Source organism: Quercus robur, chromosome 2 (genome assembly GCF_932294415.1).
Source record: "Quercus robur chromosome 2, dhQueRobu3.1, whole genome shotgun sequence".
Taxonomy (NCBI): Eukaryota; Viridiplantae; Streptophyta; class Magnoliopsida; order Fagales; family Fagaceae; genus Quercus; species Quercus robur.
The window spans coordinates 22,313,665-22,335,811 of record NC_065535.1 but is presented as its reverse complement, the minus strand read 5'-3'; the positions used below and the strand labels follow the sequence as shown (position 1 = coordinate 22,335,811).

Genomic DNA, 22,147 nt, shown 5'->3' with positions numbered 1-22,147 from the left:
TTCTTACTCCACTCTATACTCCACAAACAAAAACTTGCCACATGTTCACTTAGTGTGTGTTTGCATTTGACTTATTCACGTCCACGTTTTTCCCTGCTGCGTTTTTGTTCTTTTTTTTTTTTTTTTTTTTTTTGGTTTTCACGCATTTTGGGTATTGCGGTTACTGTTCATTGAACAGTAACCGCAAAAGCTGACTTTCTGCAGTGAACAGTGCATATGTGCACTGTTTACGGACCCACAAATTTCATTTTTTATCAATTTTTTCATTAAAAATGGGTCCCACAGCACTATTCACATATTTAAAAATTATTTTGCTACAGTGTTTTCAGTTTTCAGTTTTCAGTTTCAGCAAAATAAGTTCTATCCAAACACACCCTTAATTAATTAAGTACTACCATTATTGAATTTTTTATTTTAACTACCTAAATTAAATAAAAAACCCAACAACTCCCTGCCATTTCCACCAGTCCACCACCAAACTTTGGCCAGCACCAGAAGCCTCTATCACAGACATTGTCGGTCACCACCACTGACGTTGCTGGTCACTACCGGCATCCAAGCCAATCCCACTGCCCATCTCAATCCCTCCAACCACCATCACTCCACCACCAAAATAAACCCAACAAATCTAAAATCCATGAACAATCCAACACATTCAGTACCAACATTTCCAAAATTAATATATTATTTGAAAATTTAACAAGAAAGATGGAGAGATCTAAAAGATTTGGATTTGAGAATTGAGAAAGACAAAGTCTTACTTTGAATGATGGTGATTCTAGATCTGTTGGTGTTTTTGGTGGAGTGATGGTGGTTGGTGAGGGGTAGTGACGGCTTGAATGTCCGACGTGGTGTAGATCGAGTGATGGTGGCACTACAAAAAATGCGTTTTTAGCTGCGTTTACAAAAATGCAGCTATAGGGTGTGTTTGAGCTACGTTTTGCACAAACACAGCTCCAGCACTAGAAGTATAGCCGCGTGCACTGAACGCAGCCCAAGATCAACTCTGTAGCCGCGTTTTTGGTTACTGGAGAAGTCGAGGGTGGCGGCTGACGGTGCTGGCATGTTTGGTGGTAGTGAAGGGCAGTGTTGGTGGTAGGAGGTGTTTGGATTTTGTTTTATTTAGTAGTTAAAATAAAAATAATAAGTCATAATGGTAGTATTTAATTAATTAGGTGAACATGTGGCAAGTTTTTATTAGTGGAGTATAAAGTAGAGTAAAAAAGGTGAGACAAAAAATTTGGACTTGAGGTTTGTACCCTCACTATTCTATCCTTCATTAATTCAAATATGTTCTATTATGCAAGTATTTGTTTTGTCATTTTATTTACAATATTGAATACTCTTAATGAATAGCAGTTATTATTGACCTGAATTGGAGGAAAATCATATTATAATGCCTTATTTAGTGAATTAGGTTTTAATTTATTTGGAAAACTAAAAGTTGGTCTAGACTCTAAACAATATAATTATAAACAATTTGTGCAGTTGAAGAAAATGATCTACACAAATTAGTTTCGTGCAGTTTTCTTTTAATGTTTATAAATATTTTGTTTGGAGCATAAACCACTATAAACCGTAAACCCATAAAGAGGATTACACAAAATAGAAAGTACAAAGCTCCTATTAATGGATTGGAAAAAGACATTGTTTCAAATTACAAAGCTCCTTTTTTTAAAACTGAACTGAGAAATACAAGCACCATCTAGTAATACTGCAAAAGAATCCTTGAAGCAATAATCTAAATATACACCAACAAGGAACTGAGAAAAAGAACTATGAGAAATACCGAGATCTTATTTTATCAAATAGAAAAGCATAAAAGGAAGCAACTTTGTAATTTAAATATTGAAAGATAAAACTAAAAGTACTTAATTGACTTACTTCCTTCTTTTATTTTTATTTTGAGAAGATACTTCCTTCTTTTAAACAGGGTCTTAACTACATCACCTAATTCAGCCAAAAAAAAAAAAACTACATCACCTAAAATGTATTTAATAAAATATAGTCAAGGGTAATTCAAATATGATCTTAACTATATTTGTCTCTACAGTAAAATGATTTAAAAAAAATATATTATGTATCCAACAAAATATTTATAGGGATAGTAGAAAATTTCAACATTCAATTTATTGATTAAAAGAGTATTTTAACTATGTAAGAGTCATAAAGCTATTATTACAAAAGATTTAATACACTTACATGACTGTGAATGAGATTGGTGCCACATGAAAACATAATAAATTACATTATTAAATAACATTATTGCTTTGCGTTTTGGATATTTGGATATTTGGCTTGATTACATTACGTTTGATATGTTTCACATACTGGGGAGAAAGAGTTTGACTTTGATGTGAGTTTTTTTATTTTTTTATTTATTTTTATATATTTTATCTTTTCTATCTTTTTGATTTTAATTATTAATTTTTGAGATACATTTTTGGCTTTTTGGATTGTATGAAGAAAAAAAAAATTGGGTTTGACAAATTTTGTCTAGAACTAAAAGAATAATTATAAATTTCTAGCAAAATCTCACTACATAAAAAAGTTAAAAATAACTGTTACTAAGGAATGAATATTTTCCCTAATTTATCTACTCTAATTCATGAGAAAGATGGTATTGTTTTTCATTTTGGTGGACTTTTAGTCAATGTTGTGTTACTATAATATATGTCACATTGAGAGAGACCCTTGTTGAGCTTAAATAGTGATTAAAAATGGGTCTTTTCTGGACTACAAATACTTAATTTGTGGTCTGGTGGAGGTTGCACTTCATTCATCTTCTTGTTCTGAGGGAGGCTTTTCTTCATGGTATAAAGGAAGTAATCAAAAGTAAATAGGTACGTAAAAACTCTTTAACATTGATCCTCTACTTTTTTGCTTCTCATATTCATATTCCATTGACTACTTGGTCTTTCTTATTGAGGCGGTCAACCATAAATTTCTAGTTCTATATACAAATGAATAGCAAATTACATATTCTCATCCTTCATTAAAGGAATTGACTTCCAATCTCAACAAATCTTTCTCTCTCCCTCTCCCTCTCTCCCTCAAGCAAAAACTATTACAATTCTTTCATCCACAGCCAATAAGAATCTCTATGTATCTTAATGGTACCGTGCTTGCACTTGCGGTTAAGAAGAAGATGGGGACAGAATCAGCACAGAAGATTCTGATATATGGAATGGCCACTGCCCTATTTCTGCTGTTCTGTTTGTTTTTGTGGCTGTACTGGGTCAGACATGGCTCCCCTGTGGCACCACGCAGTACATCTGGGGTTGGAACTACCATTGAAGGAAAAGTTTTTATAAATGGAACCACTTCAATTGGAAGAATAGATGATGATTTTGTCTGTGCCACGTTGGATTGGTGGCCTCCTCAGAAATGTGACTATGGAACATGCAGCTGGGGCAGAACTTCTCTGCTTAATCTAGTAAGTTGATCATCCTTAACATGCTTTTCTTTCTTTTTTAATTCCTCTTTAATGTTGCTATTCAAATCAGACATGTTTTACCATTTTCTTTACTGAGTTAGTTCTCCATTGAAATTATTGGCAAAATATTTTTCTCAATGTAGCGTTGCTCTGCTACAAGTATAATAGCCTACAATAGTTTTGGACCGGTCTCAATATCAGTAACTGTAGCCAAAACAAAACTGTCCACATACAATCAAGACAACCCGAACAAAAGTTCTAAAAGCCAAAAACAAACACCCCCCCCCCCCCCCCCCCCCCCCCCCAAAAAAAAAAAGTGATGTTAGATAGAGTTTACAAAATGATTTGTCATTATCAATAATTTAAAAATAATTTAAACACTAAATAGGTAATTAAAGTCCATCAATCTTATATTTTATGTGCACTTTTACGCAGTAAAATTGTAATAGCTTTGAGATTTTTATATCAATATTGAAATAATAAATTAATGACAGCTTGTCAGATGCTAATTTAATTTAAACCCATTTCCCAAGGCCTCATCTAAGAGAACAAAAATGATGGTCAACGATTTAAAGAGCCAAGTCTTGTTAATTTGGCTTATTCTAATTTTTTTTCTCTCTGTTCTCTCTTTTTTCCTCTTGTAGGACCTTAACAACGTAATATTATTGAATGCCATCAAAGGTAAGTAGTCAATTTGAATAACTTTACATAAAATACTTGTTTAACGGTTTCTTATTGAACTCAATAAAATGTACTTCTTCAACAATTTCTTATTTAACCCAAGTTAGAAGTCAACCTTGATTGTATTGCAGCATTTTCTCCGCTAAAGATAAGATTAGGTGGAACCTTACAAGACAGAGTAATATACCAGAGCAATGAACAACAACCGTGTAGCCCATTTGTCCAAAGGAGTTCAGATTTGTTAAGATTCTCTAAAGGCTGCCTCCCTTTGACTCGCTGGGATGAACTAAACAATTTCTTCAAGAAAGCTGGGTAAAAACATTGTGACACTTATAATTACACCCAAAAAAAAAAAATATATTCTTAGTTAGAAATTAAATACTTTATTTATTTTATATATCAAGTTCTTGCTAATACACAATTTCTTGCTAATACACAATTTCCTGTTTCTAAACAGTATCACATTGTGTGTTGAAATCCAGGGCTGTTGTTGTTTTTGGTCTAAATGAGCTAAGAGGGAAGACAATAAACCCCCAAGGTTCTGCTGAAGGAGCTTGGAATTCTAGTAATGCCGAATCTCTTATGCGATACACTGTCAACCAGGGCTATACCATTCAAGGTTGGGAGCTTGGTAAGAAATCTTATGCACAAATTTGGAAGGTACATCTGGTTTGGAAGCAGTTTGCCTTAGCTCTTGAAAGTGTTTTTTTTTTTTTTTTTTTTTTTTTTTTTTTAATAAATCATAAAAAGAGTTATAATTTGCTTAACTCCAACTAATATGAACTGGATACTTAACACCAACGAGAAAACTAATTAGTTAGGAACAGAAGAATGTGACAATGCAGGCATTTTAAGATACATTCTGACTAAATTGAAATATTTTACTTGCACCCTCAGCCTTCACTCCTCACTAATATTGCTTTCCCAATTATCCAACAGTAACTTCATGTAACATAATGCAACTCAAGCAGACATGTTTTGCTATTAACCATTCTTTCTTGAGGTTGCTTTCTTACCTCATACTAAAATAACAAGGTAATTTAATAAAAGCCGGGAAAAAAAAAAATCGTAAAAGCATCATAAAAGTATATCTAATTGCAGGATTAGTTCAAGAAAAGAAACTTACTAAATGGTACTTTTTCGTCCATTTACTAAGGTAATCATTTTTTTTTTTAGTTTTCTAAAGAATATCAGACAGCGAAATTTTTTTTTCCTTCTATATTTATTGTCAAAGGTTTCCATAATCTCTATGTAAAATTCTTGTTACTTGTCAGGAAATGAACTGAGTGGGAATGGAATTGGAGCAACAGTTTCGGCAGATCAATATGCATCTGACATAAACACTCTGCAAGACACCGTGCAAAATATTTATGCTGGTTTTGACGTCAAGCCAGCAGTCATGGGACCAGGAGGTTTCTTTGAAGAAAACTGGTTCAGAGAATTCATACAGAAAACAACTAAATCTCTTCAAGTGGTCACCCACCACATTTATAACCTTGGTCCAGGTACATCATTAGCATAGTAAAAACTCAATTATCAAGCATATTCTACTTCAATTTTTTTTTTTTTGAATTCAATTAAACTTATGTTTGTACTATCTACCCTGTACCAGCTCTTAACAAGAAATGAGCACCCTTCCTAGACACAGTGCCGGCTCAAGGCCTAGGCCTAAGGTCCAACAATAAATAAAAAATTTCCCTACTAAAAAAAGGCCCCCATCTCCCTTAGTAAAAGGCCTAAAATTCTATAAAAATATAATATTTTTTAAATAATTGGTATTTTTTTTAAGAGTGATGTTAATGGTACCACAAATTTTACTATAGATTTAACTTACATATCACCAATCACATAAAAAATTAATTCAGACACAAATAAATTAAGTTGTTGAAATTCATCAATTACACTCATAATCACATTTATTGTGAACATTTTGTAGTATTTTTAGTATTTTTCTTTTTCATTTCTAACAAGGCTTTTAAAATAGGAGATCAATAAAAATTTAACCCAATTGAAACCCTACCCTAAGATGTTTCAAATAAAATACTGCAAATGTGATAAATCATCAATGATGACTAATTTCCTACTAAACCACACACCAAATAATATCTATCTATCTCTTTCTCTAAAAAAGAATATATAAAATTAAAATTTAGATTACAACTGTACTTAACTATGCATAGTCATATATCCAAATTAAAGTAAATTCCTTTTGATTCAACTATAATATTCAATCTTCTATATGAAATTAACCTTAGTTTATCTAGTATTATTCCTCAATTTCTGTATTTACATCAAATTAGTCTTAATTTAATTAGTATTATATAATTTTATTTAATTAATGTTTATATATAAAAAGGCCTCATATAAAATTTTTGCTTTAAGCTCCAAATTTTGTTGGGCCGGCCCTGCCTAGACAGATCATTTTTAATGAAACTTATTCATTTTCTCAAGTATAGGCAGTAGCGATCAACTTATCAACGAGATCCTAGATCCATCTTTTCTTGACAGCGTATCACAAAAGTATAGTAGACTTCAAAGCATTCTGAAGAATTCTGGGACTCAAGCCGTTGCATGGGTTGGCGAAGCAGGAGGTGCTTCTAATAGTGGCCATAATCTTGTCACTAATACATTTGTTTTTAGTTTCTGGTAAATTTTCTGACTTTCCCTCCAATTGTTTTACACCATGATTTGAATTGGTAGCGTGGAATAATGATCTTGTCTTCCATTAAATAACACATAGGTACTTGGACCAGCTCGGAATGGCATCATCTTTTGATACCAAAACATATTGTAGACAAACTTTGGTTGGTGGAAACTATGGCCTTCTCGACACTAACACCTTTGTTCCAAATCCTGATTACTACAGGTTATTATCATATTTCAAGTGAAACACCACCCCCACCACCACCACCCCCCCAACATACACAAAAAAGAAGAAGAAAGGTGCGTGAAAGGATGCATATTCAATGCCTATTAATAGTATTACCGTTTATTTTGCAGTGCGCTCCTTTGGCACCGTTTGATGGGCAATAACGTTTTGTCGACAAACTTCTCTGGAACAAACAAAATACGTGCTTATGCTCACTGTTCAAAGAAAACGGTGAGTATGATCTATCTTTAGGTTCATAGAGAGGATGATGAAAGATGACAAACAGAAAAATTGAAGAACTTTACTAACGCATCAAGTTTTCATTTTTGCAGCAAGGAATCACATTGCTCTTGATCAACCTAGATGGTTACGCAACAGTTCAAGTGCGAGTTTCTGCTGAAAATGCTACTGGCCCTGGTATTTCACCTTTACATGATCCAAGAACAAAATTTGCTAGGGTGTCTCAAGGATCTAAAACTGCTAACCTTACTAGAGAAGAATATCACTTAACCCCAAAAGATGGGGATTTACACAGCCAAATAATGCTTCTAAATGAGAAAATGCTAACCGTAGATTCATCTGGGGTTATCCCACCCTTGGAACCAATAAATGTAAGCCAATCAGATCCAATAACTATAGCTCCTTTCTCTATTGTATTTGTACAAATACCTTATATTAACTTCTCTGTATGTAATTAGGTGCATAGCAAAAATTGATATATCCTGCTTTCTGTGTAACAATTAGATCGGAAATATTAGTGCATCTTTACTTTTAATCTTTATTCAGCAAGATGAAGAAATGCAAGAATGAAATGTTTACATATTCATCCAGAATCAAAGAACTAGTTATTGAAACAAAAAACAAAAACAAAACAAAATGCTTACAGGGAAGATACAGGATTTCAAATCAGCGACCGAAGCAAAAAGGCTTGTTGCTTTCATTTGTTGACAACTTCTTTTACACCGGGGACAACTACAGAACAAAATGTATCAATCATTACACAGATGCCAAAATTTGCTAGGCTGATCACTGAATTCTTTTATTCAAGCGGTTAAAAAACTTCAATAAATCATTTGCAGAACAAAATTTTTCAATCATTACAGGGATACTAAAATTTGCAATGATGCTCACTGAACTTCTTCTATCATGGTAAAATCTCTACCCACTACCACTGAACATATGTGAACATTCGTACAGTCCACATTCCAAAATCCCTAATCACTTTCTTTAAATGTCTGGGAGGAAATTTGTGTTCACCCCAATCTTAGATACAACGTCAAAATGAATCGTTAAAAAAGGTGGAACCCATAAGCCATTTAAGTTGCCACCACCTGCTGCTCTTGAAGTGCAAGTGGAACAGCTGGTCTCCAAGTAGTGCCATCTGCACTGTCCATAAGAGCAATTCCAACAACAGCTAAATCTTTCCTAATTGCATCTGACTTTTCAAACTCCTTGTTCCTTCTTGCAGCAGTTCTTTCTTCTATTTTTTTCAAGACTTGGTCTTCTGTTATCTTAGCGCGCTTCAAAGCCTTTTCCCTCAACTGCTGCAAAACCTATAGCATATGCATAGGTTAACTACAAATTTCAAAAACAGTGAACCCCTTGGGATATGAGAAATATCACATCCAAAACCATTTAAATATCTGGAATTAATAAAGAAAGAAGTAAGAAAATGGAGAGAGAATGACAAGTGGCAAAAAACATCATCAAAGGACTAGTTTTTATATATATGTTTTGGTTCCAAGGGAAAAGGAAGGGCTGATTCAAACTAGTGACCTTTTCTTCATGAGATGCATTCTCTAGTCAATTGTGCTATCCCTTGAGGTCAGAAATTATATGAATTGATAGAAAAGGAAAAAATGTTAGTATAGGAGGCAAATATCAAGGTCAAAAAAATGCTGTCTAACAATGATACTTAAAAGTAATATGAGAATTTAGAATCTGCATACATTGCTCAATAACTTAGTGACAGACTATATTAGACTGCACATGCTGAAATCGAAAAGCTAATTCCTACAAAAATATTTTCCTCAAACAGAGCAAACATTGTCATGATGCAACAGAGAGTAGTTTCTGGACATGAGTTTTCTTTACCTCTGAGTAACTTTGGGGCATCATTCCCAAAATAGTCAGAACATTCCTAATTATCTTTTCCAAAGCTGTGAGGGATTCAATTCGCAATTCTTGTTTCTTCCCCTGCATGGATCATTCAGTTCATAGAATACAAAGACACAACAATGAAAGATATGTAGGAATTATATCATTAGTAAGAAGCAAAAGTAGATGCAATCATGGAAGATTAACTTGTTACTACTTATGGATTTTGTACATTGAAAATTTTATTTTTTTGGATCAATGCATGAAGTTTGATTGAAACAGAAGTCATATGGTTTTAGAGGTCAAGTCATATGGATATTTAATTTATGTTTTTATTTTACAAGTTATGGCTTGTTTTGTATTCAAGAGCAGAATTGTAATTTCTGCAAGTCCTGCAAATTGAAGACATTGTCTAGGAGATTCTAAGCATTTTATGTTCATTCCCTTTGTAGTCAAATAATGTGTTTGGAAGTTAGGGGGAGAGTAGTGTGTAGGGTATGAAGGGGAAGGAGACAAGAGGGGAGGGGATCAGTTATCCCTTCCACTTATTTGGATGTTTTGAAAACTAAGGGGAAGAGTAATCAATATTCTCCTCTTTGTTTGGATGTTCTAAACACTAAAATGGAATGGAGAGGAAATGATAAAGACATTAAATAAATTGATAATTACATCCCTCTTCTTTCAATTGGAAGAAGTAAATATACACTAACATCATAAGGGAAAATTTGACAATTTAAATATTTTTTAACATAAGTGAAACCTCTCCCCCTCCAAATTCCCCTATTTAAGGGAAATTAAAATAAGTGGTTTGGAGGGCTAAGTCTTACCCCTCCAAATCCCCTCAAAACACTTCCCCTCCCTTTGAAAAACATCCAAACAAAGTGAATTAAACCACCCTCATCCCCATCCCCCTATTCCCCCTCTCCTACCTATCCATCAAAACTCTCTAGAAGTTGGTCTTGCAGAACCTTATTAGAATTTTGTTCACTAGTAAAAGTAGGAGTTTTAGTTCTATTAGGAAAAAAGCCAATATCTAGCATCAGTGTCATTCTACTCAAATACAAGTTGATTAAAAGAAAATTTGAATGTTTGAGTATGGAGGACATTAGCCTTAGTGTGTTTTTTTACCCTTTCTCTTCACTTTTGTAGTTTGTCATTATTCACATTACCATTCACACATACTGTTCGAATTACTGTTTACATGCACTGTTCACAGCTTGTGGGCATATTTGATTTCAATTTCTTCTCACATCCTTTGCAACTCTAAATCAAACCTATTTCTTTTCCTACTAAAACCTTAGTCATTCTTGAACACTCTCTCCTTTCTAAATTCTCCACCCTGAATCCACAAATTCTCTAACCCTAAACCCACCACAAGCACACGTAAAACCTAGTCATGCTTGCACTGCAAGAGGAAGCAACAAAGTGAGAATCTCAATCATGTAATGAAATTTACTGCCAAAAAAAATATGGAAGCAATTCAGTTGGGTCCAAACAAGACCCTTAAATTGGTCATGAACGAGTTTGGTTCTCATGTGGAATGCATGGATTCAGGATTCAGATTCAGTCAACTCATAATAATGTTTAAACACTCGTATTTTATTGTCAAACCAAAAAATCAAGCATGTACACACCATATTCAATAAAACAAAAGCATGAATAAATTACATAATAATACCAGAAAACATGTTTATCTGAAACACAATACCTTCCGAGTATGTAGGAGATCATTAATGGTCTTTAATGGCTCAGACATTGCAGCAAGAACAACAGGAGTAAGAAGATCATCTGACATTGCGGACATAAAAATGTCTTGAAAGCTATCAACGCAGCATGCAATATCATGTGGGATACTATCTACTCTAATGGCCACATCATTCTGGCTTAGAACATTTTCACAATCATGCAACGTCTGCAACCAATTGATATCATGAAAATGAAAAACAGTAGAAAAGCATCACTTTAACAGGAAACAATCAGAGAACATGTCAAGCATGAAATCTATGCATCAGAATATTTATTGGTACAGTATTCCTGGTCTCATTTGTTATAAATCTATATTTTTGGGAAAAATCAACAAGAGTACAAGAATTTCTCAAAATCAGTAGAAACACTGCCATGTATCTCTGGACCTAAACCCAAGGAATCCCAGAAATGACCACCATCAAGTACCCAAGAAGAAGGAACAGTCAACTACCACAGCCGATTAGCCAAGAGAACAAAGTTGGCTCAAAACTGAAGGGTAAATAAAACATAAACATAGCCAACAAGATTTGGGTGATCCATCACAGAGATAGAGGTTTCTCTAGTCTAAGGACATTTAGTTCTCTGGGTACCTGATAGATGTAGAAAATACGATCTGAAGCACTTTCAAGCTGTACATCAGAGTAATTGATTGGAGATCGGTAGTGGGTCCCCATCAAGAAAAGTCTCAAAGCCAGTGGATGGTAAAGGTCTATAACCTGAGAAAATATTAAATACTTATACAAATTGATACAAAAATAAATAAATTGGAGGACTCAAAGCAATATCATGAAGTCAATTGCCATAGAATATAACAAAGTAGGGTAACAAATGACTGCTCTAAACCAGATAGAATCCTTTACCTGCCGAATTGTAAAGAAGTTCCCAAGGGATTTGGACATTTTCTCTGAGTCAACAGTGACAAAACCATTGTGTATCCAGTAGCTTATATTACTCTGATTACATGCAGCACAACTCTGAGCAATCTCATTTTCATGGTGGGGAAACACAAGGTCCACTCCTCCACCATGTATATCAAAAGAGTAACCCAGATAAGCAGCACTCATTGCACTACACTCAATATGCCACCCAGGTCTTCCAGGACCCCAAGGGCTCTCCCAAAATGGCTCCCCCTCCTTTGCAGACTACAAAATTTCATAAACTTTTACAATGATTATTTTTTTTTTTTGATAAGTAACGAAAATTTTATTAAACAAAAGAAAACAGCCAACCCGAGTACATTGGGGATGTACTATGGGGGCATAAATCAATAACCAAGGTTACAACGATCAAATAAAACAGGAAGGGAAGAACAAGAAAAATGACAAAATACCACACTCCAATCCAGGAGAGTGTGTAAAAAAAAAGACTTAAACTCTAGCAAAGAGCGTTCACATCCCTCAAAACTTCTAGCATTCCTTTCGCACCAAATACACCATAACAGGCAATGAGGCACAATTCTCCACAGCTCTATATTTCTATGCCGTCCAAACTTACCCTACCAAGATTCAAACAACTCAATAACCTTCTGAGGCATAACCCAATGAATTCCAAACAAACAAAACACCAACGACCACATCTCACAAGCAATGGGGCAATGAAGAAGAAGATGATCAACTGACTCCCCACACTTCTTACACATATAGCACCAATCAAGAACTAGCACACGTCGTTTGCGGAGGTTATCTATTGTTAAAATCTTACCTAAGGAAGCAGACCATGAAAAGAAAGCAACCCTTGGAGGAACCTTCGATTTCCAAATTATTTTCCAAGGGTAAGATAAGATGGTATGAGGGTAGAAAGAAAGATAGAATCCTCGAACCTCAAACCCTCTACTCCTTGCTGGTTTCCAACAAACCCGATCTGGACCCAAACCCCGTACCGTCGTAGAGTAGACCATATCCATAAACAGATCAAAGGATTCTTGTTCCCAATCCTGTGGAGAACGACGAAATTTAGCATCCCAATGAATTCTCCCACCAGACCAACACATAACCTTCGCTACTGAAGAATCCTTTGTTCTACTAATACAATAAAGTTCCGGAAAAGCCTCCTGGAGAGTACGATCACCACACCACACATGCTTCCAAAACTTCACTCTAGAACCATCCCCCACATCAAAAAGAAGGAGTTTAGAAAAACTCATCCAGCCACTCCTAATATGTCTCCACAAACTAACACCATAAGCACTGGTCACCTTTTTCGTGCACCAACCACCCCAATCATTCCCATATTTCACCTCAATAACCCTCCTCCATAGAGCTTCGGTCTCCATGCCATACCTCCATAACCATTTTCCTAACAAGGCAGAATTAAAACTCCTCAATCATCTAATACCCAACCCCCCAACCTGCAGCGGCTTACAAACCTGAGCCCAACTGACTAAGTGTAATTTAGGTTCACCATTAATGCCACTCCACAGAAAATCTCGTTGTAGCTTCTCCATACGATTAGCCACCTTCCCAGGTAAAGGCAAGAGGGAAAGGAAGTATGTAGGTAAGGAGGAAAGAGTACTTTTAATAAGAGTTACCTTACCCCCCTTAGAGAGATACAACCTCTTCCAGCCTGCTAATCTCCTTTCCATCTTCTCCAAAACAGGATTCCAAACTGACAACTCCTTAAATTTAGCTCCTAACAGTAGCCCCAAATATCTTAATGGAAGAGAGGATTGCCGACAACCCAACATCCCCACCAAAACATCCATATTATGCACCACCCCTATAGGAACCAACTCAGATTTCCCCAAATTAATCCTTAAACCTGAAACCTCCTCAAATCTAGCAAGAATTGCTCTCAAACTAGCTATTTGCGTAGGATCAGCATCACAAAAAATAAGAGTGTCATCAGCAAATAAAAGATGAGACACCATCACTGAGTTACCAGCCGTATTACCAACAGAGAAGTCTGAGAATTGACTAGTAGTAGCAGCCACATCCAACATACGACTCAAACCCTCCATAACAATATCAAAAAGCAACGGAGACAAGGGGTCCCCTTGCCGAATCCCCCTAGAATTACCAAAGAAATCAAAAGGACTACCATTGATCAGGATGGAAAATTTAACAGTAGAGATGCAACACATTATCCATTTTCTCCATTTCTCTGAAAACCCACATCGCTAAAGCATATACATTAAAAAACCCCAACTCACATGATCATAAGCCTTCTCCACATCCAACTTACACAACACTCCTGGCACACCTGACTTCAACCTACTATCCATACATTCTGAGGCGATTAAAAAAGAGTCCAATATCTGTCTACCTTTCACAAATGCATTCTGAGAATCTGAAATAAGCCCATGAGCCACCCTTCTAAGACGATTGGCTAACACCTTAGAAATAATCTTATAAATCCCACCAACTAAGCTAATAGGTCGAAAATCCTTGATCTCCACAGCATCTACCTTTTTGGGAATAAGAGCAAGAAAAGAAGCATTAAGGCTCTTCTCAAACACAGCCTGGGTATGAAAGTTTTGAAACACTGCCATAATTTCAGCCTTCAAAAAACACCAACAAGTCTGAAAAAACACCATAGAAAAGCCATCCGGGCCAGGAGCCTTATCACCCTTAAAGTCACTAATCACCCCAAACACCTCCTCCTCATCAAATGGCCTCTCTAGCCAACGTGCATCTTCCTCCGAGATACAAGAGAACTCCACATCATCTAATAAAGGTCTATGGGCCACCGTTTCAGCATATAGCTGCCTATAAAAATGGGAAATACAACCTGCTATAGCCTCTGGATCTGAAGACAATTCTCCATCCACCATAAGCCTATCAATAGAATTAAACCTCCTGTGAGAGTTAGCTAAACGATGAAAAAATCTGGTATTCCTGTCTCCTTCTCTAATACAAAGTACTCTAGACTTTTGCCTCCAACAAATTTCCTCCATCAAAGTAACTTTTTTCTAATTCACCTCGAACTCTCTCCAACTCCAGCCTTTCCTCCTCCAATAAAGCTCGACTATCCTCAATCATCTCTAAATCACTAAGCTCTTGCCACAATTTTCTCACCCGATCTTCAACATTTCCAAAAACCTCCACATTCCATTTCTTCAAATCATTTTTCAAGAGCTTCAATTTATTAGCCAAAACAAAACTCGGAGCTCCTATTATATTATAAGAATCCCACCAAGATCGCACCCTCTCAACAAAACCCTCATCTTTAAGCCACATATTCTCAAATCTAAACGGCCTCCTACCTCTCTGAAATGAACCACCCTCAAGAACAATCGGGAAGTGATCAGATAACAGCCTAGGTAAGCGTTGTTGAGAAACAGATGGAAATTTATCCTCCCAATCTGCAGAAAACAAAAATCTATCTAGCCTAGCCTTTGAAACAACTTCACGAGAATTAGACCAAGTGAGGAGTCCCCCTTGCAGCGGAATATCAATAAGACCTTGCTCAGAAATAAAACTGGAAAACTCCCGCATAGCAGTAGTAAAAGAGGTAGAACCAGAGCGCTCAGAAGGAAACCTTACCACATTAAAGTCACCACCCACACACCATGGAACATTCCACCAACTGTTCAAACCAACTAATTCCTCCCATAACAACCTTCTGTCTCTCACAGAATTAGGACCATAAACACCAGAAAACGCCCAGACATACTGATCTGACACACTTGTAAATCTACAAGAGACTGAAAATCGCCCCACAGCTTCCTCCACTTTATTCACAGCCCGTGTATCCCACATCAGAAGCACCCCTCCAGACGCTCCACATGAGCCTAGATAAGACCAATCAACATGTTGACCCCTCCACAAACTGCGAATCACAGCTCTAGTTATCAACTCCATTTTAGTTTCTTGAAGACAAATAACATCCGGCCCCCATCTCCTAACCATATTACGAACCCGCAACCTTTTATCCCTATCATTCAGCCCTCGAACATTCCAAGAAATAATCTTCAAATTCATTGATGAACCACCACAGCCCGCTCCTTACTTACATTCCTTGATTTCGTTGAACCAACCTCGACATTCATAGAGGTCAATAAATTTTTCAACTCCCGCTGACCTTTCTGCCCTGACTTGCCGTGCTTCATTTGATCATCTATTGCTTTCAGCTTTTTACTCTTTTTCCTGGCCTCTAAAGCTAGCAACAATCCCGTAATTTGCTCCTCAAAACCTTCCAAAGAAGTACCCACTGATTTTCTAAAGGCCTTAACCCTATTTGTTACCCATTGTGATAAAGTATTACCATCAACCGACTCCATACACCCAACCCCCAGCTCAGAACAACACTCCAGCTCCAAAGGAACTTCTGTGTCCAAAGGTGCCACAACTAAAGGCTTACCACTACAGTCCCAAGTCATCGGTCTCTCATCAAACTCCCACAACTCCTCCTCTGCCTCAGTAACAGCAGACAAAGAATCAACTAACCCATCACATTCCTCTGCCCAGCTAACCATCTGCCCTTCATTGATAAAAGAATCATTACCTATTACAGTCTCAACATCAGTTTCTGAGCAATCCGACACACTCTCTGGAGATCGATATAAAGATAACGGAATCACTATTTGTCGACCATCCCGCAATTGTAGAATCCACTCTTTGGAATTACCCCATGATTTATCCAAATCACTGACCAATTCCCTAATAGTGGGAGAAGAACTAAATACCACCTTACAATCAGCACCTTCATTCACCGTCGCCCTTACCTCCGGACCCAACAATTCCTCATCCTCATTCTTCGTCACCGCCGGAGATGCCAACTTCTCCACCGGATTATCTATCGGATCCCCTAACGACAGCGCCTTCATCCCCGCCGGCTCCAACGATGAACAAATCGGAACTAATGGAGACGAACCCAGCTCGCATGCAGCCTGGACCTCCTCCGCTGTCAATATCGGCAAGGTGGGGGACTGGGTATGCCATCTCGGGCTCACCTGGTTGCAAAACCCACTCCCACCTGGAAATTCCGGTGCCGACATGGAGGATTTCGAAACCAAGGTGACCATCGGAGCCATCGCCATCGCCGTTGGAGGAAGAGAATCACCCACCGAGCTCGCCAGGAGCACCTTAGTACTCGCACCAGTCGAGATTGAGCTCGGGCCTGAGGAGCTTGACTCTAAAATCCCATTATCAACAATTGGGCCCGTAATACCTGGGCTGGGTTTAGTTTGGGTCTGATTGGAGCAAGTACCAGCCTCAAAGACAAACGGGTTTGTCAACGGTGGGCCTGAACAGCCCTTAACCTTACCCAACCAAAGTGCATGAGGTTCAGCAAGCCCATTGTCCCTTCCCTTAATAACAGCCTGGGCAGAAGTATCCTCACGTGCCACCCATTTTCCAGCTTTCATATCACCCCTATAACGTTGCCAAGATACCCGCCGCTTACCAAATTCATTTACTTCCACAATCAAACCTTTCCCTAACCAGCTAGCTCTCCTAATTTGACGCTCTCTACCAGAATCATCCTCTTTCAAATTCAAATTATTCAATCTGAATTTATTTTGTTCCGGGATATTCTCCTTAATCTTAGCATCTCCATTAATACCACGGTGACCCTCCACACCTCCCACGGCAATCGGTTTAGCAGTAACTGCCGGAGCTTCAACATGCACCACCTGAATCCCTGCTTCGTCTCTCGGAGGCTGCGTTGTATTCTCCACTTCTTGAATCTTCTCTGTCTCTCTAATGGAGGGCTGGTGCAAGTGCTTCCTCACTTGTACAGACGCTTTTACCGTTTCAACAAAGGACCGAGAAGGGTGAATCTCTGAACCTAACTTAGACTTGTACGGTAAAGCTTTTGGACCACCCAACGCATAAAGAGAAGGTTCTAACATTCTCCTTAATTCAATTCCAAAGGCCCTCCAACCTTGTTGTGCCTTGCCTGCAGGAATAATGATCGATCTTCTCATCCCGCCAACTTTTAACTTTGTTACTAACAAATATTGCCCAAACGAGTTAGAGCCCCGTTGCACTGTGTATGCAATGTCTCCTTCCCTGAGCGTGAAGAATTGTTTGGGATTAACCCCAATCACCGTGTGTTCCAATCTTTGCAATAACCATCATGCTGCATTCCTACCCATGAAAACTGATTGCATGACATACTTCTCCCGTTCAAAAATCCTAAGAGAGAAAAAGTTCCCCCCTTCCTCAACCACCAGTTGAAACAACTTCGATTCAATAAAAAAAACTGCGAAATCCACCCATATCGATCCAAAACAGAACTTAAAAAAATAACCAGGAACAATATTTCTGACTAATTTGAGGTAGCCGGGCCTCTCTAATGGAGATCACTCTCCACCCTTCTTACACAGATAACATAGAGATCATTTTTGATTATTGACTAATACTGAACTGAAGCTTGGATGCAAATATGATAATACAATAATATTCACTATCCAGCTATCTCTAGTATCTAAGACAACAAAGAAAGTTAACTTAAATGCACACACTAATTGGAAATTATAAAGGGAATGGACCAATAAGAACAATATGCAAAAATACGATGCAGGGGACCAGCATTGATGATTTGCATATGCCAAAACTTGTTGGAATTTATTAACAAAACTTCATATATCTAGTCTATTTCCTATTGAAAAATTTGTTATAAAAAATAAATCCGTGTCCAAATCAAACAATCGAATTTTATTGTCTTGATTACATGTAACATTAAATCTACACAGTCAACCAGATTCACAACATGTTAGATGTTACGGTCACATAAGTGATTATGTTGCAACATCGCATAAAAAAATGCGGAAGCACACAAAAAACACACAAGCACAAACATGATTTTACGAACTGAACCCCCTTACAATCTTCTAAGAGTCAAGCTGATTAGGTGGTATGCAAAAAAGATCAGAATTGCCAACTTTAGTTGTTTAACACTTTGTATTCATCATGCAAGTGCTTTACCATTATTATTATTATTTTTCAATAAGTGTTTAACAATTAGTTTTAACAAACACCCACCTTCCATAAAGCAAAATCAGCCGGATTTTTCTTTCTAGAGTCCACAGCAACCCGCTCACCAGCTCGATTATCTTCTAATTTTCGCCCGGATAATTGTCCATACTCTGGAAACTTGTCAATGTTGAAGTACACATCCCCATCAATTCTATAGGCATACCCATTATTAAGAATCTGCCAAGAAGCATGTCAATAAATCAAAATCATATTTCATAGAAAAGTATCCAAGAGAGAGAAGGAAATGGATACATTAACAGATGCAAATACACTCCTTGATAATCAAAAGATAATTAACAGGAAAAGAGTGAAGTTATTGCAGAATCTACTCATATTATGCTAACAAGTAATGCAGATAGATGTGGATCTTGAGACAAAAGATAATTTAAATGAAGTCAATGCAGAAACTGTTCGTATTACAATTATACTACAAAAATGGGTCCACATCAAACAAGGCACCTGCTTGATCATGTCAATGATTTGGAGCATGTGATCTGATACTCGAGGTTCAAAAGAAGGCGGCAGGCAATGAAGATACACCATATCACGTTGAAACTCTTCGCAGTAGCGTCTGCTCAAACTGATTGGATCCTCCCCCAATTCATTTGCCCGAGCAATTATCTACAGAATTTGAAAAGTGCAGACTCAGCTATCCTGTCATACCAATGTGAAAAAACAAAAAAAAAGAAGTTGGTATTTGGCATACAGCTCCTGTAGCACAACAACATCAAACCCTATTAACATGTTAAGATCTACAGCACCAGATTACAAAAATGTCAAATGGGAAAGTAACAATCAACTAATACTATGAAAAGACGCACGTAGTGAAGCATTATAAGGTTCAAGTTGAAGAATCTGAAAAATAAGTCTCACAGATCAGAAATCAAGAGGGACGTAAAATGGGGGTGAGTGGGGGGGAGTGATTTGGCCCTATCACAATTTAGTTTGCAAACTTTTGAGTGCTACATGCAGATTGTGTAAGGCATTTAAGAACATCAAGGTTGTTGGCTGGTGATGGGGGCACGCGTGAAGCTTGTGTTACCAAGTTGCAGGCAGTGATTACAAGGTACAAAAGCTTGAGGGACGAAAATGTTATTGGGCAAACCACAAGGTTGTTAATCCACATAATATAAATCTGTTGATTTGGACGAAACCCTGACTGCTTTATTTTAATCCAAATTTTAGCGGCCAGGTCAAGTATAACCATTGAAAGTTTATGAACTTAATTGTGATAGGGCTAAACTACAATGGGATAAATTTTTACCAAAAAAATTCAACATTTAAGAGTGCTAAAAAAAAAAAAAAAAAAGTAGTCACTCTATTATGAATGGATCCAATGTAGATACTCATTATAGCATCTCCTAAACACATGTGGCCGACCCTAACTAATCTGATAACCTCAACAGAGGCGCAATTTCAGAACTCCTAAAACTATGATTCCAATAAGAAGCTCAATGCATATAATTTAGAAATAATAAAATAAACTAGCAATTCAATCTAACTGACCTTGTCGTCTACATCAGTGAAATTCCGTACATAACAGACTTGATAGCCAAAATGCCTAAGATATCTGCCTAAAAATGAAAATTTGGAATTTGTATATTAATAGGCAAAAATATTACAACAAATAAATTAAAAAAAAAAATACATTGAGAGAGATGGACCTGTAGAGAAGATCGAAAGTGACATAGACGCGAGCGTGGCCAATATGGCTGAGATCGTAAGCGGTGACTCCGCAAACGTACATGCCCACTTTACCCTCTACTTTGGGCTTGAACTCTTGCTTGTTCTTGCTCATCGTGTTGTAAAGCCACAGCTTGTGCGATGGAATACAGGGCTGGGAGGGACTCGAAGAAGTGAGACAAGCGCGGATGATAAGGCTCCTTTTGGTGGTGGTGGTGGTGGAGGTGGGGATTCGGATTGGAATAGCGAAGGGTTTGCAGAATTTGAATAGCGTCGTAGCCATTTTTTTGGTTGTTTAGGTTGGAGTCAGTGTGTGTGACTCCCACTCTCACTCTCACTACTTACTCCGCGCGCGCTATTCCTAGTCCCTACAATCTGTCAAATTTTTATCTATCCATCAGGCTATCTATCAGCCCCTCAGAACTGTGTATTTTTGGCTAATATTACGTTTTCAATAAACATTTATTAAATTTTCTAAAATAAAAATACATCACTTTCTTAATTATTTTTCATGTCATCCCTTGGCCTGTGAACCACTTAAAAATAAACCTTTAAAAATTTTATTCAACTCTATTTTTTTATGATATACTATTTTATTTATTTATTTATGGGTAAACTTGTTAATGTTATGCTTCACTTTATTGTTATAAATAAATATATTTTTATTCTTAAATAAATAAGTTATATATATATATATTGTAAGGATTAGATTTAAATTCCTAACCCAACACGTAGATGGACTTAGGTCCAAAAAGCCCAAAACAATAAATTTGTAGAGAATGTGTTAGAAAACTGGACTTTAGTTAACCGAACAACGAGTTAGATAGGTTTGATGACAAAAGAATGAAAATACACAAGTGTAAAATGAAGAAAAAACGTCCTTGGCGAAATCCAAGGACCCTGGTTCTTATATAAAGTTCTTAGATAACGTTACAAATTTGATTGTAGACTACTACAATGTTTCTTTTTTGGATTTTCCGATCCCCAATTCTCACCCACCCCCTCTCCTTTTATAATGTCTTTCCTTTTCATCTCCACCTTCCACGTGCATGCTAGACGGTCGGTTTGGATACTTGTCCCATCAGCACTCCCTATATGTCCTTATGTAATAGTTGTAAGGTTGAAATCCACTGTTCAGGCATCACCTCCACATTAATGCAGCTAGAGAGTTAGCTGCAGTGCATTTAATGCGGAGGCAGCAGCTTTCACCTAAGATATTTTGGGGCTCCTCGTTATCTGATATCTTTGCAATACTTGTCTGCCCCAACTAAATTTTCGGGGTCGTCACCCTTGCTGATAAACCATCTTCCAGGACCTCGGCTTAGTCTGGTCGAGGACGTTTTCATTCTCGGCACACTCTCTGGAGTTATTATGACCAAATCCCACCTTTCTATTTTTCAACACAGTCTCTTTTGACGAAGGCTCCTCCTCCTCGGGCGGGTCCTTGTCCTCAGTTTGGGCCACAGGCCCAATATGCAAGTAGATAATGAACCTCAGAGCCCAAGGGCCCTACAATAGCCCCTCAAAATTCTTCTTTCTAGCTCCTCGGGAAGAAAGGAGGATTTCGATGTCTCTTCATTAGCTTCGTGCCCATTTCGCCCTTCCTTTACTTGTAAAGACGCCTTTTTGACTGCCCAAGACACGCTCTTGGCGTTGCAGCATTTGAGACACATCTTCATTAAATTCTTGCGACTTTCTATCCCCCACGTTCTACGG

The 22,147-nt window shown here is 37.2% G+C and overlaps 2 protein-coding genes across 5 annotated transcripts; one reads left to right on the top strand and one right to left on the bottom strand.

Moving 5' to 3' along the window:
• Positions 1-2,747: 2,747 nt before the first annotated feature.
• On the top strand, positions 2,748-7,761 carry LOC126712893 (heparanase-like protein 3). The gene is made up of 10 exons (XM_050412419.1): positions 2,748-2,843; positions 3,089-3,436; positions 4,081-4,117; positions 4,249-4,429; positions 4,600-4,748; positions 5,392-5,622; positions 6,574-6,763; positions 6,858-6,983; positions 7,118-7,217; positions 7,319-7,761. Exons 2-10 carry the CDS (start codon positions 3,104-3,106, stop codon positions 7,682-7,684), a joined length of 1,713 nt encoding a protein of 570 aa, XP_050268376.1. The 5' UTR covers positions 2,748-2,843; positions 3,089-3,103; the 3' UTR covers positions 7,685-7,761.
• A 16-nt stretch (positions 7,762-7,777) lies between these two features.
• Positions 7,778-20,820, bottom strand: LOC126712894 (cysteine--tRNA ligase, chloroplastic/mitochondrial). Of its 4 annotated transcripts, XM_050412420.1 has the most exons (10): positions 20,413-20,820; positions 20,255-20,318; positions 19,208-19,369; positions 18,755-18,925; positions 11,690-11,971; positions 11,420-11,545; positions 10,792-10,995; positions 9,081-9,182; positions 8,318-8,539; positions 7,778-7,958 (listed from the first exon to the last, which is right to left on the bottom strand). In XM_050412420.1, exons 1-10 carry the CDS (start codon positions 20,712-20,714, stop codon positions 7,944-7,946), a joined length of 1,650 nt encoding a protein of 549 aa, XP_050268377.1. In that variant the 5' UTR covers positions 20,715-20,820; the 3' UTR covers positions 7,778-7,943. The 4 variants fall into 4 exon arrangements, with proteins under 4 accessions (XP_050268377.1, XP_050268378.1, XP_050268380.1 ...); XM_050412421.1 differs by lacking the exon at positions 7,778-7,958 and having other exon boundaries at positions 7,989-8,539; positions 20,255-20,322; positions 20,413-20,664; XM_050412423.1 differs by lacking the exon at positions 7,778-7,958 and having other exon boundaries at positions 7,989-8,539; positions 19,208-19,402; positions 20,413-20,490.
• Between the last annotated feature and the right edge of the window lie 1,327 nt (positions 20,821-22,147).